This window comes from Lampris incognitus, chromosome 12 (genome assembly GCF_029633865.1).
Source record: "Lampris incognitus isolate fLamInc1 chromosome 12, fLamInc1.hap2, whole genome shotgun sequence".
Taxonomy (NCBI): domain Eukaryota; kingdom Metazoa; phylum Chordata; class Actinopteri; order Lampriformes; family Lampridae; genus Lampris; species Lampris incognitus.
In genome coordinates, this window is record NC_079222.1 from 27,027,370 (window position 1) to 27,046,002 (window position 18,633).

An 18,633-nucleotide genomic window follows, 5' to 3' on the forward strand; every position below is an offset into this window, starting at 1 on the left:
TGTACTCGGCCCACTCCTTTTTATCATCTACATCCTCCCTCTGGTCAGATTCTCCGCCATTTCAACTTGGACTTCCACTGTTATGCTGATGACACCCAGATATACCTCAGCACCAAATCCCCTCACAATCCACCCCTCTCTCACATCGACCCCTGTCTGTCTGCAGTTAAAGTTTGGATGCAGCAAAACCTCCTCAAACTCAACAGTGACAAAACTGAACTCCTCTTCATTGGCTCCAAGTCCACTCTCAGCAAAATCAATAACCTTGCACTCACCATCGATGGCACTACTGTCTCCCCCTTCCCCCCAGGCATGCAACCTTGGTGTGATCCTTGATCCCACCCTCTCACTGGAGCCACATATCCGCCAAATGGTCAAATTCCCCTTCTACCACCTTCACAACATCGCAAAAATAAGATCCTCTCTCACACGCCCTGCTGCTGAGATACTGATCCACGCCTTCATCTCCTCCCGCCTTGATTACTGCAACTCACTCCTCTATGGCGTCAGTGCTAGCTCTATCAAGAGACTCCAATTGGTCCAGAACGCATGCGCCCGACTTTTAACTTTCACCAAATCCTGGCACCACATCACCCCAGTCCTAAAAGACCTCCTCTGGCTACCCATCTCCCACCGGATCAATTACAAACTCCTGGTTCTTACCTATAAAGCCCTTCACAAATTGGCTCCCCCATACCTCACCGATCTCCTCTCCCCCTACAAACCCTCTTGGTCCCTCAGATCCACCTCAGCCTCCCTTCTCTCTACCCCCAGGTCCAGTCTCCGTGGCTTTGGTGACCGAGCCTTCTCCAGAGTAGCTCCCAGGCTCTGGAACTCACTTCCCCAAATCATTAGAAACTCAGAATCCCTCTCACTCTTCCAATCCCGTCTAAAGACACACCTTTTCTCCATTGCCTTCTCGTGCCCCCCAAACTGCTCATACACCCCTGGACTGGGGCAGGCTGGGGACTGAGCGCTTGACCTGCATCTGTGATTTATGTGATTTATGATGTTTGTTTTTCTTTCCCCTTTATATCCGTCCAAGTCGGAGAGTACTGCTAGAGTCGTCTGTGGCTGCCGCTTCTCCCTCTCGTAGCCCCCCTTCCCATCCACCCCTGTATGTCTGTGTTATGATCCTCTATCGTCTTGTTTCACTCCATTTATTGTTAAGCGACTTTGAGTACTTGAAAAGCGCTATATAAGATTGATTTATTATTATTATTATTATTATTACCTTCCACCACATCCCCGCTATCTGTAACACATATGCCCGTTTTTAACGTGTTCAATATCCCACAACATAACCAAAACATTGACACTTCAGTTGTATCGTGGGTAATATGCAAATGAACTTCGAGCAGGAACACTCCAGTAGAATTCGCCAGAGTATATAAAAATGAAAATAAATAAAATAATGTATGTAAAAAAGGTATGTAAAAATGTATAAAACTTTTGTGTGATAGTTATGGAGAGGGACGCAGCTTTGAGGGGGAGACGTAATGTTTTGAATATCCTACTGTGATGGTAATGCGAACGCATCAGTACAGCTGTCTCGGGATTTGTGGTATGTGACGTTAACAGGAAGTCTGTTGCTGTGTTCTAAAAACGTGGTCAAGCAGCTTATTAAAGGAACCTGAGGGTTCGGACTTATTGGTGAGGTTGTTCTTATTAGTTAGATGTCAGACAGTCACACACCACACACCATCTTTTTAACGAGGCTGCTTTGACTGCAAACACAATAACACTAACTGCTAAGCTAGGCAAAGATCGAAGCTAGTAAGCAACTAGAAACGATAGGCTGCCTACTAAACACCAGAGTCGTTTGAGAAAGAAAACTAGCACAGAAAACAGCTAAATCAGTAGAACAAATGAAGAGGTTAGGACAGAATGTAGAGAAGAGATAGTAAGAGAAAAAACAGCAGTTATTGATCTCTCGAAGCCGAATCTCACGAAGGCAGTAGCCAGAAGCCATTTCCCAACGCACGTTGTCGTATATCAGAGCCGACGGGCAGAGCCAGCTCCCTCTACACTTCTGTCTGTCTGTCTGTCTGTCTGTCTGTCTGTCTGTCTGTCTCTCTCTCTCACACACACACACACACACACACACACACACACAGTCAAAAGTCCGGTGTATTCCCGTTTACCTGCACCAAATGTGCGTGCGCTGATTGTGAGGCAAAAAGCGGCCACAAGTCTTGTGATTGTAAACGTTACTACGTTCATTTCGACGAGATCATCACGGAAAAATCGATTTAAAACGAAATGAAATGCCTCACAGTTGTTGCGCTGTCGGTCGTACAAATTGTAAAGATGATAAAAACAAGCATCTGCATTTTTATCGCATGCCAAAAGGGAAAACGCCAATCGAAAAACGAAGAAGACAGGCGTGGATTCATGCGATCCCTTCGGGAGGACTGGAAGAAACAAGCGCACCTGAGGGTAAGAGGGTGTGAGGTTAGGTAATTGAAAGCTTTGCCTTCCAGCTCAGCTCCCTCTTCATCACAACAGTCCGGTACAATGTCCGCATTACTGCTGATGTTGCACCAATCCGCCTGTCAATCTCCTGCACCACTCGTGAACAAGACCCCGAGATACCTGAACTCTTTCACTTGAGGCAACAACTCATCCCCAACCCGGAAGGAGCAAGTCACAGTTTTCAGGTAGAGAACCATGGCCTCAGATTTTGAGGTGCTGACTCTCATACCGGCCATTTCACACTCAGCTGCAACCCCCCCCCCCCCCAGTGCGTGCTGGAGGTCGCGTTTTGATGAAGCCAACAAAACCACATCATCTGCAAAGAGCAGAGATGCAATTCTGAGGTTCCCAAAATGGACACGCTCCTCACCTTGGCTGCGCCTTGAGATCCTGTCCATGAATATCACAAACAGAATCAGAGATAAGGAACAACCTTGGCGGAGTCCGACACCCACCGAAAACGTGTTTGACTTTGTGCCGAGAATGCAGACACAGCTCAGACTTTGGTTATACAAGGACCGGATGGCTTGCAGTAACTGCAACAGTACCCCATACTCCCGCAGTACCCTCCACAGAGTGCCCCGGGGTACACGGTCGTAAGCCTTCTCCAAGTCCACAAAACACATGTAGACTGGCTGGTCAAACTCCCATGCACCCCAATTCAACTTTTGTTGAATATAAACAATTCAACCGTACAAACAATTAAACTACAAGGACTTACCTTTGATTTAATGAAGCAAAGCTTTTCCTTCAATAACGGATGGTCAAAGCAGTCTTGGACATGTCCACCTACAAAGTAATCGTATGCTTCTTGTATGCCTTCATTGATTCTTTCGCAAATGTACTTCGTGTGTCTATGAGGTATTCAGTCACATCCCTCCAGCAGATGTTTGGCAACTTCATGATATCACTTGTCCACTGAGCTTCAGCAAGCATAAACGGATCGGGAAGTTTTTCTCCTGTGCTTAGCGTAAATTTCGAATCGTAATGGTTTTTGTCTTCCTTGCTTAGACCTTCAACATATTCTGAGATTTCCAGTTTTATATGCTTTCATCTGTGAGTTTCATAGGCATGCACGTTGTTTCTTGGTCATGTTTTGCCACACGTTCTAAGCGCGTCTTATTTAAAACACAGCTTTTACGTCACATGTTAAGGGGTCTATAGTGTGTTGGAATAACGTGTACTGTAAACTGTGTTCTCATGAATGTGCAATATCTTCACCTTCTTAAAATAATGGCCTTAATCATATTTTCAAGTTTTTCAAAAAACAGAATAAATTGAAACAAAATTTGTCAGTTTATTCTGTTTTTTGAAAAACAAAATAACGGCCTAAGTCATATTTTCAAGTTTTTAAAAAAAAAGAATAAACTGAAACTGAAACAAAACTTGTCAGTTTATTCTGTTTTTTGAAAAACTTGAAAATTTGACTTAGGCCATTATTTTAAGAAGGTGACGATATATATCTGCAACAATGCCACCAACTCCCTCACATTTGCTTTGCTAAGTGAATAAAGAGATTTGAGTTCTAAATGCAATCAGAGAGAATAAAAGGAAATATAGACAACTAATGTAATACTTATTTACCATGTTGTTCTTTATCCACATGTCGATTATATATTATAGGAAACCCTAAAATAAGATAACTCAAGAAATCTAAGCCTGAACCATTAGTCTATGTTTAAGTGGAGCTTATGCAAAGAATATTATGAAAGATGTCTATGATCTCAAAATCCATTGTTTTTTTGTTTGTTTTGTTTTCTTCCATTTTTATGTATGTTGGTTTATGCCTTGAGTTAGACTTAAAATGGATGGCTACCTTTTAATTGATTATCATTCATATCATATGAATATCTAATTTCAACTGACTGGAGACTCTAATACAGCAGATACATTTAAAAAATGCTTGATTAGTCAAACGAAACAAGATAATTTTAGCAGCAACATTTATTGACAACAAAGAATTCATATTTTATGAATTCTTCATAAGAAGAGGCATAAAATAGAGAAAGTCAGCAAATCTATTCAGCAGCCTGTTTTCCCTGTAAAGAAAAAAGAAATAGAATATATTAAGATATTTAGTCACTATGTAAATGACACTTATATGTCATATCACACAGACTGATTATCAGTTATGCTCTTACACACATTTACCTTGCCAGAGTCCCGACTCTTAGCTCTCAGTTTGTTGACTTGAGACTCAGAGATGTCAGCACGTTCCTCAGCCTCCTCCAGTTCATGCTGAATCTTCCTGCACTTGGACAGGTAAGAGTTTGCCTGTTCCTCCTGTATACCCATCATAGATGGCATTGTTTATGAATTACATGGATGTTACATAACATTACCTAAATTCAAATATGATTTGAACAATTTTATGTTCCTGAAATTAAAACTTACCGCTTCCTCAGCCTGCCTCTTGTAGGACTTCACTTTCAACTGAAGTTTGTCTACTAGATCCTGCAGCCTACTGACATTCTTTTTGTCCTCCTCAGTCTAAAGTAAATAGGAAATTTTACATTTAAGTAAGAGTTTATTCGATCGTGGTGTTGCAGTTAGTTAATTGGTTGAATCTGAGAGGAATATAGTATACCTGGTATGTAAGTTCCTTCACCCTCCTCTCATATTTGCGAACACCCTTAACAGCATCTCCTCCACGTCTCTGTTCAGCCTCAACTTCTGTTTCCAGCTCACGCACCTATGGAGAACAGTTAGACATTAACAACACAGTTTATGCTCGAAAATTTATTCGTCGGTTCAACTATGTATGTTTTACCATGTGGTTTTTCTTGCTTTATCTTACCCTAGATTCCAGTTTCTGGAGTTGCTTCTTGCCACCCTTCATGGCCAGGTTCTCAGCCTCATCTAGACGATGCTGCAGGTCCTTGACAGTGACCTCCAGGTTCTTCTTCATCCTCTCTAGGTGAGCACTTGTATCCTGCTCTTTCTTCAGCTCCTCCGCCATCATAGCAGCCTAAAAAAATGAATCATTATTAATTTAACAGTTTTATAAGTGATGTGTTCTCCTCCAGACTTGCGGACTAACAAAGGCTCTGACAAAAAGAATGTAAACCTACATCAGTGATGGCCTTCTTAGCCTTCTCCTCTGCATTTCTGGCTTCCTGAACAGTGTCATCCACTTCACTTTGGACCTGAATGAGTTCAGCCTCAAGCTTCTTCTTTGTGTTCAGAAGGCTTGTATTCTGAAAGAATGGTATCATTTTACTTATGACTGTAAACACACACACATTCTCAATGAGATGCAGATAATGACATGGATAAAGTATCACCCCAAATCAGTGTTGAAGTAGTTTGTTTATTTGCTTACCTGAGAGTGTAACAGACCAACACGTTCACTAGCATCCACCAGCTCTTGTTCAGCCACTTTGCGGCCTCTCTCTGTCTGTTCCAGAGCAGCCCTCAGCTCCTCAATTTCAGCCACCATGAGACCATTTCTACGGTCCACCATGGCAGCCTGCTCCTTCAGATCCTCCTGTGCTCTGACAGCATCATCAAGGTGCAACTGGGCATCCTTGTGTGAAGATTTTGAGATGGAAATAGTTAAAAAAAATATCTGATAAGGTAATATACAGTGGTTGATTGTACAGTTGTTATGTCATGTACCTTAAATTGTCCTTGAACATTCCTCAGCTGCTTCTGAGCCTCAGCAGCCTGGCGGTTAGCATGGCTCAGCTGAATCTCCATCTCATTCAGGTCTCCCTCCATCTTCTTCTTAATTCTCAGGGCATCATTCCTGCTCCTGACCTCAGAGTCCAGAGTGCTCTGCATGGAGTCAACCACCCTCTGGCTGTTCCTCTTGATTTGCTCCATCTCCTCATCCTTCTCCGCCAGTTTCCTGTCAACCTCACCCTTAATTTGGTTGAGTTCCAGCTGGACACGCAGAATCTTGGACTCTTCATGTTCCAGGGTTCCCTAAAATTAGAATTGTTAATGTAGGGCCCTTCTTAACTTTTAATTATTTTTTTTTGTTCATTTGCCTCCTTGTTCTATTATATATGAAGATTTCACTCAGAAAAAAAGCACTGCCCATTGCAAATGTTGACCTCTTTCCAGTTAATGATTATTTTACCTCAGCCTCCTCAAGAGCTGTCTGGATCTCAGACTTTTCTGTCTCAGCCTGCTTCTTGGATTTTTCCAGCTCATGGATGCTCTTTCCAGTCTCACCAATCTGCTCAGTCAGATCTGAGATCTCCTCTGCAGTGTGTTACATGTGTTTAGTATTTTTAAGCATTGAAGTGTAGGTTATGTCATTCATCCAGGCTAATATACACTAATGTTATATCAAATATAATTGATGTTTATAATAGTGAATACTCACGTTGCAGGTTCTTGTTCTCACGCTTCATGGTCTCCAGCTGGTCAAGAGCCTCCTCATAGGAGTTCTTCATCTTGAACAGCTCAGTGCTGAGAGACCGAGCCTCTTTCTGAGCTCCTTCAAGCTCTGCCTGACCCTCTTCATATTTCTGTTTCCATTCTGCCAAGACCTGTTTGATAATTGTGCGAAAATTAGTAAGGTAAAAAGTTCTCCTTTCAGTGGCTATAGCATGTATAGGGATACACATGATCACACCTTATCAAAGTTTCTCTGCTTTTTGTCAAGGTTTGCAGCAAGACCATTTGCTCTCTCCACATCAATCATGAGGTCCTCCACTTCACTCTGGAGTCTCTGTTTGGTCTTCTCCAGAGAGGCACACTTGGAATTCACAGCCTCGATCTGCTCCTCAGCCTCCTGGAGACGCTGGGCAAGCTTTTTCCTGTTAAACAATTGTCAAAGTAATCATGTATATAAGAGAAAATAAGTCAAATAAAAAACATGAATCGAAGTGAATAAGAGAAAATGAATAATTGACTCACTTAGACTCCTCCAGCTCCTCAGTGCGCTGGATAGCATCAGTTTCATACTTGGTTCTCCACTGGGCCACTTCACTGTTAGCCTTAGACATTCCACGCTGCAGCTCAGCCTTGGCCTCCTGCTCCTCTTCAAACTGCTCCCTCAGAAGATCACAGTCATGGCGAGCAGATTGCACACCATGGGCAAGAGCATTCTTGGCCTAGATGAGGTTTTGGGTTTTTTTTTAGCAAACAATTTAAGAACATGAAATTCTCTATGAAGTTCATATGAAATCTAAAGTGTAAATAATTACTGACCTTAACCTCCTCCTCGACCTGTCTCTTAAACTCTTCAATCTGCTGTGTGAAGGCCTGTTTTCCTCGGGTCAGCTGGGAGACCAGAGCCTCTTTCTCTTCAAGCTGACGACCAAACTCACCTGTTGGAAATTAAATTCATCTTTTTAAAATTTGCACATTTTAAAAACTTCCTTTGGTATGGCCCAGAATAATTATTTCTTAAACAAATACTATCCTTAAACTTATGTACAAAAACCAAAGCCTGTTGTTGGCACTTTTTATGAATGTAAAAATAGGTTTGGAGGCAATACCTACCATTCTCTGTCATCAGCCTTGCCCTCTGACTGCTTATATCATTTATCTGGCGAACAGTCTCATCATGCTTAGCTTTGAGTTCACTAAGCTGGTCTTCAAGTGTGCGGCACATCTTTTCAAGATTTCCCTGTTAATTAAGATTGCAATAGTTAAGAAAATGTATTCCCATTTTTTATGCTTTTTCTAAAATTTGCATTTACAAAATGTTCATGTAAGAACAGCATTATGCCTTGGTCTTTGCAACAGCCTCCATGTTGCTGGAGAGGTCATCGATCTCCATCTTGTATTCACTCTTCTCTTTCTCAAGCTTCTGCTTGACACGCTGCAGGTTGTCAATCTGCTCTCCCAGCTCTGCAACACTGTCAGCCTGCTTCTTGCGGAGTGCAGCCGCAGTTGCTTCATGTTGCAAAGTGGACTCCTCAAGGTCACGACGCAGCTTCTGCAACTCAGCTTCACGCTTCTTGTTCATCTCAATCTGAGCAGCAGTGGCTCCTCCAGCCTCCTCAAGTCTCTCACTGATCTCTTCAAGTTCCCTGGAGAGGTCAGCTCTCTGTTTTTCAACCTTGGCACGAGCAGAACGCTCAGCCTCAATTTCTTCCTCCAGTTCCTCAATACGAGCCTTTGAAATGAATATTGGATTAAAATATAAACTTTTACACGTAACACAGGGTATGTTTAAAGACGAAAAACAAGGTTTATTAAAAACTTGAAAAAAAAAACCTGGAGCTCCTTGATTTTCTTCTGTAGTTGAGCACCCAAAGATTGTTCATCCTCAATCTTACTCAGAAGCTGGCTTGTCTCAAAGTCCTTCCTAAAGAATAAATTCAAGTTACATCATTTGTAAGATTCTAATCCTAAAATGTATACTCTGAATGTATTATAAAATCTTAGCCACAATTGTTATTTAAACAATTACTTCTTCAGTTTCTCATCAGACTGCTGTTTGTCATTCTCAAGGTCCATGATAGATTCTTGAGCCAGTTTCAGATCACCCTCGAGCTTTCTCTTGGCTCTCTCAAGGTCCATGCGGAGTTTCTTCTCTTGCTCCAGAGAACCTTCAAGCTGCAAATTAACATATTTTTAATTAAATTTCAAGAGCAGACACATCACTTTTAAAAATCTTAGTACCTAATTACACTTTTAAAAGTCTCACATCATCCACTTGCTGCTCAAGCTTGGTTTTGGATTTGGTCAACGTATTGACTTTATCTTCTTCTGCCTGCAGATCATCAAGAGTCTGTTGATGTGCCTCTTGAAGGGCTTTCTTCTCCTTTGTCAGCTTAGCAATGCTTTCATCCTGAGAGGCCATCTCCTCAGTGAGGTTCTTCACCTACATATGCAAATCAAATGAAATAAAATGTATTCAATGGATCAAGACAGATAATAAATAGCAGATTATTATATTCTTATTGATACTGGCTGACATATTAGCAAAATAAATGGACACTCATGAACCTTGTTCTCGGTGGCATGTTTCTCCTTCTCCACTTTGGCCAAGGTAAGCTCCAGGTCATCAATGTCTTTCTTAAGCTCAGAGCATTCATCCTCCAACTTCCTCTTCTTGGCAGTCAGCTCAGCATTAATTTCCTCCTCATCCTCCAGCCTCTCGGTTGTGTCTTTGAGTTTAGCCTCCAGTTGGATCTTGCTCTTGATAAGTCCTTCACATCTCTCCTCAGCATCTGACAGATTCTCTGATTCCTAGTTAACAAATAAGCATAAAAAACAACAATAAAAACAACAAAACATGGAGGATGTCAACATAAGCTCTGTTTAAATTCAGAAATAAAGCTGTCGATTGAGTCTACTAACAGATGCCACTTGTAGCTGCAGGTCATTCTTCTCTTGCACAATAGAAACCATCTTCTCTTCCAGTTCTTTCTTCTTGGCCAGAGCAGTAGCCAGGTCTGATTTCATTTTGTCATAGTTCTCCTTCATATTGGCAAGCTCCTTCTCAGTTTCAGCAGTCTTCAAAAGAGGCTTGATCTTGTAGTACACCTTCATCCATGGCCAGTGTTTGACATTCATGAAAGAACGGACGTTGTACTGGATGGTGTAAATGGCTTCCCTAAGGGATGAATATATTATTGTTATGGACAACATCATTCTGAGACTGCATATTTCATGAATTTGTATTTTTTAATTTATTTCTTGGAACATACCTCCGCTCCATCATTTTAACAAACTCCTTTCTCATCAGGTAACCACGGCAGAGGGCCTGAGTCATGGTGACCAGTTTAGCAAGCTTCTCATCTCGCATCTCCTCAAGAGTACCCAGCAGACCAGCTTTGAAGAACACCTGAGGAGGGTAAAACAAATATCATATTCGACTGTTTTTCAGCTATGAATGGAATTCAATTTAATTGCCTCATCATGATATAAGACAGTAATGTTTACCTTGGTATGTCCAAACTTGTACTGCTCGTGATCAACATCAATTGACCCAAGAAGCTTCTCAGAAGCCTTCTTGTTGTCAATGAACTGCCCCTCAGGGATAACACTGGCGTTCAGCACTTTGTACCTTTTGTAAGACAGTTCATGACAATGTCTTGTTAAATCTTTTTACTTTTTTTGAGCTTAATAATCCCTCCTTACCACTGAAATGTCAATGATTACCTCTGCTTGAAGTCACCATAAAGGATTCGGCTGGGGAAACCTTTTCTGCAAATTCTGATACCCTCCAGTACACCGTTACACCTCAGCTGGTGGATAACCAAGAAGTTCTCCATCAGACCTGTAAAAAATACAAAAGCATAATTCCATCTTTCCCTTAAGTGTTATTGAAATGGTAAGCTACCGTACCCTACAGTGACAAAAGCATTTATCACAATTAAAATACCTGGAGTTTTTGACTCGTTGGGGATCAGGCAACGCACAAAGTGAGGATGGGTGCTCCTCAAGTTAGTCATCAGCTTTCCCAAGTTTTCCTGCATACAGAAAATAAAGACATGACATGTAATATCTATCTATCTATCTAGGAGTGTGTTTGTGTATGCAAATTATTAACTATAACAACAGTTTTTAAATCTTACCCTGAACTGTGAAGACACAGTCTGCATAGAACCACCCTTCTTCTTCTTGCCTCCCTTGCTACCTCCAACCTCTGTTATTAAATATCACAAGCTTTTATGATGAGTGTTGTTTAATTTCATCATTGATAAAAATGTTTTAAGGTCATCGTAAGGATGATTTTAATACATACATTTAATAATGCAATGTATCACTCACAAAACAGATTACTAAGAGGAGTCTTACAATTTAAAAAAGAAGAAGAAAAACCTATGTTAAAAAAGGAAAACATTTGTTAAAAATGTAAAATAGCAATTCCATTTGCTGATATGGTACCTTCAACAACAGGGGGATACAAAACGGGCAGCAATTTAACTCCAGACTTCTGATACAGCTGCACAACCGAGTCATTCAGAGGATCCTTATTCTTGTCCAGCCACCCCCTGACATTGTAGTCCACAGTCCCAGCATAGTGCACCAGAGAGAAGTCGGCCTCAGCCTTGCCCTTGGCAGGTTTTGGCTTTTCAAAAGCTTTGGTTTTTCCAAGATGCTGGTCATACAGTTTGTTTTTGAAGGTTATGTCTGAAGCCTTGGGGAACATGCACTCCTCTTCAAGGATGGAAAAGATACCCATGGGCTACAGTGTATGGAAGGAGAAAATAAGATAATTCTTGGCCCTATGCATACTAAGATTAATTACATTATTGAAATATCCATTGCCTGAAATACAAGGGTGACTGTTTACCTTCTCAATAAGCTCAATACAGGCAGCTAAGTCCATGCCAAAGTCAATAAACTCCCAGATGATACCCTCCTTCTTGTACTCTTCTTGCTCCAGAACAAACATATGGTGATTGAAGAACTGCTGCAGCTTCTCATTGGTGAAGTTGATGCACAGTTGCTCCATGCTGTTGAACTGGAACCGAGAAATGGTTAGGTGTTATAAGTTAATAGTTAAAGAGTAAAGATTGATATCATGAAACTAAACTACCTATTAAAGGTGAAAGATGAGTAATTTAAACTTACATCAAAGATCTCAAAACCAGCAATGTCCAGGACCCCAATGAAGAACTGCCTTGCTTGCTTGGTATCCAGCATCTGGTTGATACGGATGACCATCCACAAGAACATCCTCTCATAGATAGACTTAGCCAAGGCACTCACTGAGTTATGAACCTATGGAACCCAGTGATATGATTAAACATAATTGGAATCTTTGAACATGAGAGAGAGATAATTATTAAAATCAGTTCAACAACAGATTGGCACAGGCACATATAAAGGCACAGCACTCACCTGAGCCACAGTCTGTCCTTTTGTGACATACTCATTTCCCACCTTTACCCTGGGGTAGCACAGAGCCTTCAGCATGTCAGCAGAGTTAAGGCCCAGCAGATAAGCAATCTTGTCAGCATCTAAAATATGACATAAAATACATTTAAATGGTTAAGGTTTATTAATATGACTCTATGTGGGAGCAGTGGGGTAAGACAGGGTAAGACATTCTTTTATAGCAGGACTATTAACCCAACAATAATTGTTGTGACATTAATTGTTAAATTTGTCAACAAGGAAAATAAAACCTTCAATATTAATGAAATGTCATCATTTTGAACTTATCCGCATCCAGAAAAAATGTAATACTCACCCTCATTGCCATCTGGCTCAGCCTGCTCCTCACGCTGCTTCTGCTTGAACTTCATGTTACCATGGTGAAGCACAGCACCTGTCAGCTTATAGATGTACATCTTCTCATCATGGGTGAAGCCCAGGATATCAATGGCTGTCTGCATTTACAACAGGTAAGTGACATTTAATAAAAAAATAAAAATTAGACATCGTATTTCACAGGATACCTACAGTTAAATACTCAAAAGAAAATAGATGAAAAAAATACTGTTTGGATGTTAAAGTGAAGATCACTAACATCAGTAGCAACCAACTCTTCTTTGTCATCAATGCTAGCCACACTGATCTGACCCTGGCTGCACATGGGGAAATCATATGGGTTGGTGGTGATGAGCGTCATTTCTATAAATTTGGAAAGATTGAAGGGATTATTAAGTGGAATGTTAAAGCAATTAACTACTTGGTTTGTAGTCATTTTCTACTTGCTGTTATTCAGCTCACCAATCAGCTCAGGTTTGTGGTTGGTCATCATCTGGTAGAAGATGTGGTAGCCTCTCTCATCTGGAAGCTGGAATGTCACTCTGGACTTCTCCAGCAGATCTGTAAGTGTTATTCATGTTTAAAACTCTACCTAACCAATATTGTAATAATTTATACAACAGTGGATTGTGATCAAGCAATCTGATTGGCCGAGATCTATGTGTTATTTACAATAACATCACAGTTACTGTATCACTTCACCTCTATTCTGCTTGTAATGGCTGATTTCACCAACAGCTGATGTCAGCGGTTGTCATCGAGTGACTGTGTCAACAATGGATATGTATCAAATTATCCATTTTGGTTTAATGTTGACTTATCCTTATTTTTGATGGATTGGCTTCAATTGGAGAAGACCAATGAATAAAACTATAATGTGATAAAGATCCTACACACACACTTTCTCTAACTACACAATGGACATCAGTGTAATGATTAAGATTTACCCAAACAATTATTTCATTAAATGAAGCAACGTAGCTTGCATTTTTGACTAATGTTGTCATTAAATACATGTTTTCTGTTATTCATTTTAATAATCACAGAAAATTGAATCAGTTGATCTGGACACAATGTTTATTGAGAGAGAAATGTTTCATCACTTATCTAAGTGACCTCTTAAATCTCAACTGACTGCAGGTATCCCACCCTTGTAAGATTGAAGGGATTAAGTGGAATGTCAATAAACTTTGTGTCCAGATGAACTCATTCCACTTTCTATGATTTTCTTACCTACAAACCTTCTTACCTATTGAACATGCATAAAAGTCATTTTAATAATGTATGGTATTTGTTAAATTGCAAGTAGTGATATTATTGTCTAGTGATATTTTTTCCACAGCATTGTTTGAACCATGTTGCATTGCAATAAGCCACTTGTGATGGAACTACTTTTTTTAGTGGAAGAAATTGTTCATATTATAAACACATTTCAAACAATATTTTTGGGTTAATTTTCTTTACTTTGTTGAACTGCCATGAAAATAAAACGGAACACTTGATGTTGTGTGTTATTGCAATAACATCATGGGTGTGATAACCATGCAATACCATCCTTCGGCTTGTGCCTGCAAACAAATCACAGCCCGTGATAATATTCACGATAACAAACTCCGTTTTATATTCTATTGTTTAACTTTAGCACATGTGATTGATACTTACAGGTCTCAATATCAGCACTAGCCAGTTTACCAGAAGTGCCAAAATGGATTCTGATGAATTTACCCTGTCAGGAAAAGAATAATTTTTAGCGTCCCACTACAGAAGCATTATACAATCCAGAACAATCAATATATATTTATGGTTATCCACACTTACAAAGCGAGAGGAGTTGTCATTCCTCACAGTCTTGGCATTACCGTAGGCCTCCAGCAAGGGATTGGCTGCAATAATCTGATCCTCCAGTGAGCCCTACATGTGGAGTTTTACATATAATGTTGATGTCAGCACATATTTAACTCCAGGAATGTTTCTAATTTGTTTGAAAACTACTTGAGTAAATATACCTGCATCTTCCCAGAAGTTTGGTCCTTCTTCTTGTCTCCACCCACAGAGATTGTGGCAAAGTACTGAATGACACGCTTAGTGTTCACAGTCTTTCCAGCACCAGATTCTCCACTGGGTAAAGATTTATAAATACACAGATTAATAGAATTTACTCAATGTCTTTGATCATGTTGGTATTATAGAGGGCCAATAAATGTGAAACGTACGTGATCAAGATAGACTGGTTCTCCCTGTCTGTTAAAGGAAAAGGAAAGAAATGTGTTTTTCATTTAAATAGAAGATATTCATTGCAATGTCAATTAATATATTTTTATGACTAGGACGTACCAGTAAGCATGTTCTGATAGGCATTGTCAGAGACAGAGAAGATATGGGGTGGAGCCTCCATACGTTTTTTGCCTCTGTAGGCATTAACAACCTCAGAATCGTACACCGGGAGCCACTTGTAGGGGTTCACGGTGGCACAGAAGAGCCCAGAGTAGGTCTAAGAGAGATGAGAGACAGATGAACATTTACCATATGCTGTCCATGCGTCCTAGATGAATATTGTTCTTTAGCCAGTACGCTTTCTCACGTAAATCATCCATGCGGCATAACGCTCTTTGAGGTTATACAGCACAGAAGCTTCATTGAGATGGGTCATCATGGCCATGTCCTCAATTTTGTCGAACTTGGGAGGGTTCATTGGGGTCACATCATCCTCCTTAACCGTTTTCTCCTAAAGTATGGAAAGAGAGTTTGTCTTGAAAAAAGTTCTGCAAGTATTACTTTAATTAATTCTTTCAAATGAACTTTCACCTACGTCCTGGGTGTCAAGCACTTTAACGGTGACTTTGCCACCGTCTCTCTTCAGGATTGTACATTTGAGGTACAGCTCCTTAACATCAGTCACATATGCAGCAGTTTTGGCATCAAAAGGTTTGCTTTGAGCCTCAAGCCTCTCTTTCTCAGGCTTACGGAGATAAATGGCAGCCTTGCCATAAACGGCCATCTCCGCGTCCGTACTCATGGTGGTAGTTTTCTGTAGACAGACCACTGAAATGAATTCCTCTCCTATTTCATAAATATTTGTTTTTGCTTTGTATTCTAGACATGGCAAAGGGATTCAGTGAATTATGACATTTGTGTACCTCACCTTTTTCTTCTACCCAATCACTGAGAAATTTTACCCAAGTGTCGACCCTAAACGTGAACAATCATTTGCCATCATTTAGATTTTAAGCAATATAGTGATTGTCCATACCAAATAAAAGTTAATATACACACATGCCACAATTATTTATTAATTAGATTATTTCACAATGATTTATTTGAATTTGCTCTTTCTAAATTATCAATTATGAAAGCATTAATATACAAAATTGTATTATTTTCATCTTTTTTAAACACTCATTGGATTATCTAAACCATGTATTTTAGTAATGACTATTTAATTCAAGCAATCAAACACCTCACATCAGACTTTGGTTATATCATTTTAAGAAACAGTCTGAATCAACGTTCTTCTCTAATGCAACTGAAGCCATCAGTCTGACTTACCACAGGTTGGAAGAGTCTGAAATCCCCTGCAGCCTCTTCATCTCATGATGAGCCCCCTTATATTGAGGTCAATCTGCCAAGCAAGCAGAAACTAAATATGGACATTTCTTTAAAAGGCTCTCATGTATTTGATTTTCTTCAAACTTTTCTGTTTCACACCCTGAAGAGTTGAAAATGTACCTTTCACATACACCCAGTGTGTGCTACAGTGAACCATTATTTTTAAAAAAATCATATATTTTATATAAACACTTTATATATTATTTTAGCCACATGAGTAATGAAAATGCTATCAAGACTTTAAGATTTTATACACAACAATATTTATGTAAATACTGAGATTTAATAGTAAAATATTAAATGTAATATCTTTTTAAATTTTCCATTCATGTTTTCATAATTTAATCGGACATGTCTAGCAAATCAAAATGTATAAATAGATCAGCTCAATGTTTAATTGTGGTGCCTGCCACATTACAACCATAATTGGCCCTTTTTTGGCACGCTTAATGCTTATAAAACCGTCACGACTTAAGCCAAGGAAACACATTCATTCAGGGACATGTTGGTGTTGCGTTTCACATATTTATAAAAGGTTTCGGTTGCATTTAAGTCACTGCGATTCATGTTCATCAACCTCATCAACCTGTTTTATTCTGTAAGGCTCACCCCATTTCGTGGGCATTTTTATGCTAGCACCTGCAACCATTGACGGTAGAAGAAACCCACAGCTAGCCAGCACATTCTAATTAGCTGCTATGCTAACATAATCAAATGTGACACATCATTAAGTACCAAATGAACTCGCTCCAGCTGACAATCCGCATGTTTATCGTACTTCAAATAGATACAAAACGCGTAATGTATATTTGCAGTCTGTTTAAGTCTTTAGGACATTGGCTAAGTTTGCATAACAGCTAGCCCCTGGTACTTGAGTGTGTAAAGGCTAGCTGTTAGTTGCTAGTAGTCTTGAGTGGACTCGGGGAAATTAGCCTTGGTTAAATTTAGCTGCTATGAATAGTCGGTGTTACCCCGTCGAAATTGCCACGGGTTTCAATTTGATTGTGTCTTTGAATTTACAGTCAAATCAAATGTATCAACTGTGTTAACAGAGAGGGTTGTAGTGTGAGGCACTTTGCCTAACCAACATTACAGGGCACTCAGCGCTCCTCCACTATAAGCGGGGAGCTAAGGGGCCTTACCGTGCACCCTCCTTACAATCGAACGAAACCAACTTTTTTTAAAAACGTCTGACCATGCTGAACATGTTAACAAATCTTAACATTGAAAAGTTTGGGTTGCATTTCATGTTTCAGGTACTCAATGCATTTCAATGTATTTCCCTCCATTGGAAATGCATTACAATTACAGGAACATGACTCTCCATGAGCAAGGGGAAAGTGTGACATCTGTCTTTGCAAGTTTAATCACATCTAGTGATAAATGTATGGTTTTAGTGGTATTATTGGCTTTCTCTAAATAATAAAGGCCAAAATGTAAAGTCTTTCTACTCGATTTACAAGGCCAGTCAAGTAGAAAGACTTTAAATTTTGGTCTCTACTATTATGGAAAGCCAATAATACCACTGAAACCATACATTTTCCAAAAGCTTGTGTCCTCTAGATGTGTTAAACATGCAGAGACAGATGTCACACCTTCCCCTTGCTCGTGGAGAGCCAATGGAGGGAAATACATTGAAATGCATTGAGTACCTGAAACATGACGTGCAACCCAACATTTTCAATGTTAACATTTGTTAACATTTTCAGCATGGTCAGACCTTTCAAAAAAAGTTGGTTTCGTTCGATTGTAAGGAGGGTGCACGACTGCACGGCAAGGCCTCGTAGCTCCCCGCCTACTAGGCAGACCCAGAAAAGATTGTTTTGACTCCTTCATATCGACGACAAGGGATTAGATCACTAGTATGAGATTGTTGCTCTGTGTGCATGCAAGCAGCTATGATGATTACACATGCATTGATATGTCTCCTTCCTCTGTATCATAATACTGGTAGGCTATAGAAACACATTGGCTTTTGATGTTGATTTGAAATCTCAATTTTAGCATTCAAATCCAAATCATTGATTTTGTTGGGAAGGGTGCAGCATTGTAATGCCCTCTGGATTGTGGCATATTCTGCTTAATACAATGTAGTAGACAAAATGTGATGACTAAAGAAATAGAAAACTTTTATTTATCAAAGTTTTAATTTCAGTGTGTTTAATAAGCACCACATTGATTCCTCTACTGATAATACCCTTTTTTTTCACAGAGGAAACATCCATTGAAACAGTTGGCTTTTAGCCGAGCAAAGCCAGGGAAGCGAACCTACCAAGCAAATCCACCAAGTCCAAGCAAGCAAACAAATATAAAAGATGCCATGACAGTGGCAACCGCCGTGTGCCACAAGGCACGATCGACAAGATCATCATTAGGCTAATATGTGAGGGCCTTCATACATTTAATTTGGTTGAACAACCT

The 18,633-nt window shown here is 39.9% G+C and overlaps 1 protein-coding gene across 1 annotated transcript; it reads right to left on the minus strand.

The window, feature by feature from the left end:
• Nucleotides 1-4,401: 4,401 nt before the first annotated feature.
• Nucleotides 4,402-15,622, minus strand: LOC130121524 (myosin heavy chain, fast skeletal muscle-like). Its single transcript, XM_056290352.1, has 39 exons — nt 15,416-15,622; nt 15,188-15,331; nt 14,941-15,097; nt 14,820-14,847; nt 14,613-14,724; nt 14,425-14,517; nt 14,269-14,332; nt 13,069-13,167; nt 12,866-12,969; nt 12,587-12,725; nt 12,235-12,353; nt 11,965-12,114; nt 11,684-11,854; nt 11,275-11,575; nt 10,962-11,032; nt 10,769-10,856; nt 10,546-10,663; nt 10,327-10,450; nt 10,092-10,228; nt 9,742-9,997; nt 9,388-9,630; nt 9,086-9,262; nt 8,849-8,994; nt 8,653-8,743; nt 8,162-8,551; nt 7,933-8,059; nt 7,639-7,757; nt 7,345-7,541; nt 7,061-7,244; nt 6,809-6,974; nt 6,560-6,684; nt 6,094-6,402; nt 5,798-6,001; nt 5,547-5,672; nt 5,273-5,443; nt 5,063-5,167; nt 4,870-4,965; nt 4,627-4,758; nt 4,402-4,514 (listed from the first exon to the last, which is right to left on the minus strand). Exons 1-39 carry the CDS (start codon nt 15,620-15,622, stop codon nt 4,494-4,496), a joined length of 5,811 nt encoding a protein of 1,936 aa, XP_056146327.1. The 3' UTR covers nt 4,402-4,493.
• Nucleotides 15,623-18,633: the final 3,011 nt, after the last annotated feature.

Bases quoted from the DNA above. Each gene is read 5' to 3' on its own strand.
- LOC130121524 (XM_056290352.1), bottom strand. From the start codon at position 15,622: ATGAGTACGGACGCGGAGATGGCCGTTTATGGCAAGGCTGCCATTTAT. The intron at 14,518-14,612 runs GTATATTTACTC...CTCCACATGTAG, and splicing joins AAACTTCTGGGAAGATGCAG to GGCTCACTGGAGGATCAGAT. The intron at 10,229-10,326 runs GTAAACATTACT...TACCCTCCTCAG, and splicing joins ACAAGTTTGGACATACCAAG to GTGTTCTTCAAAGCTGGTCT.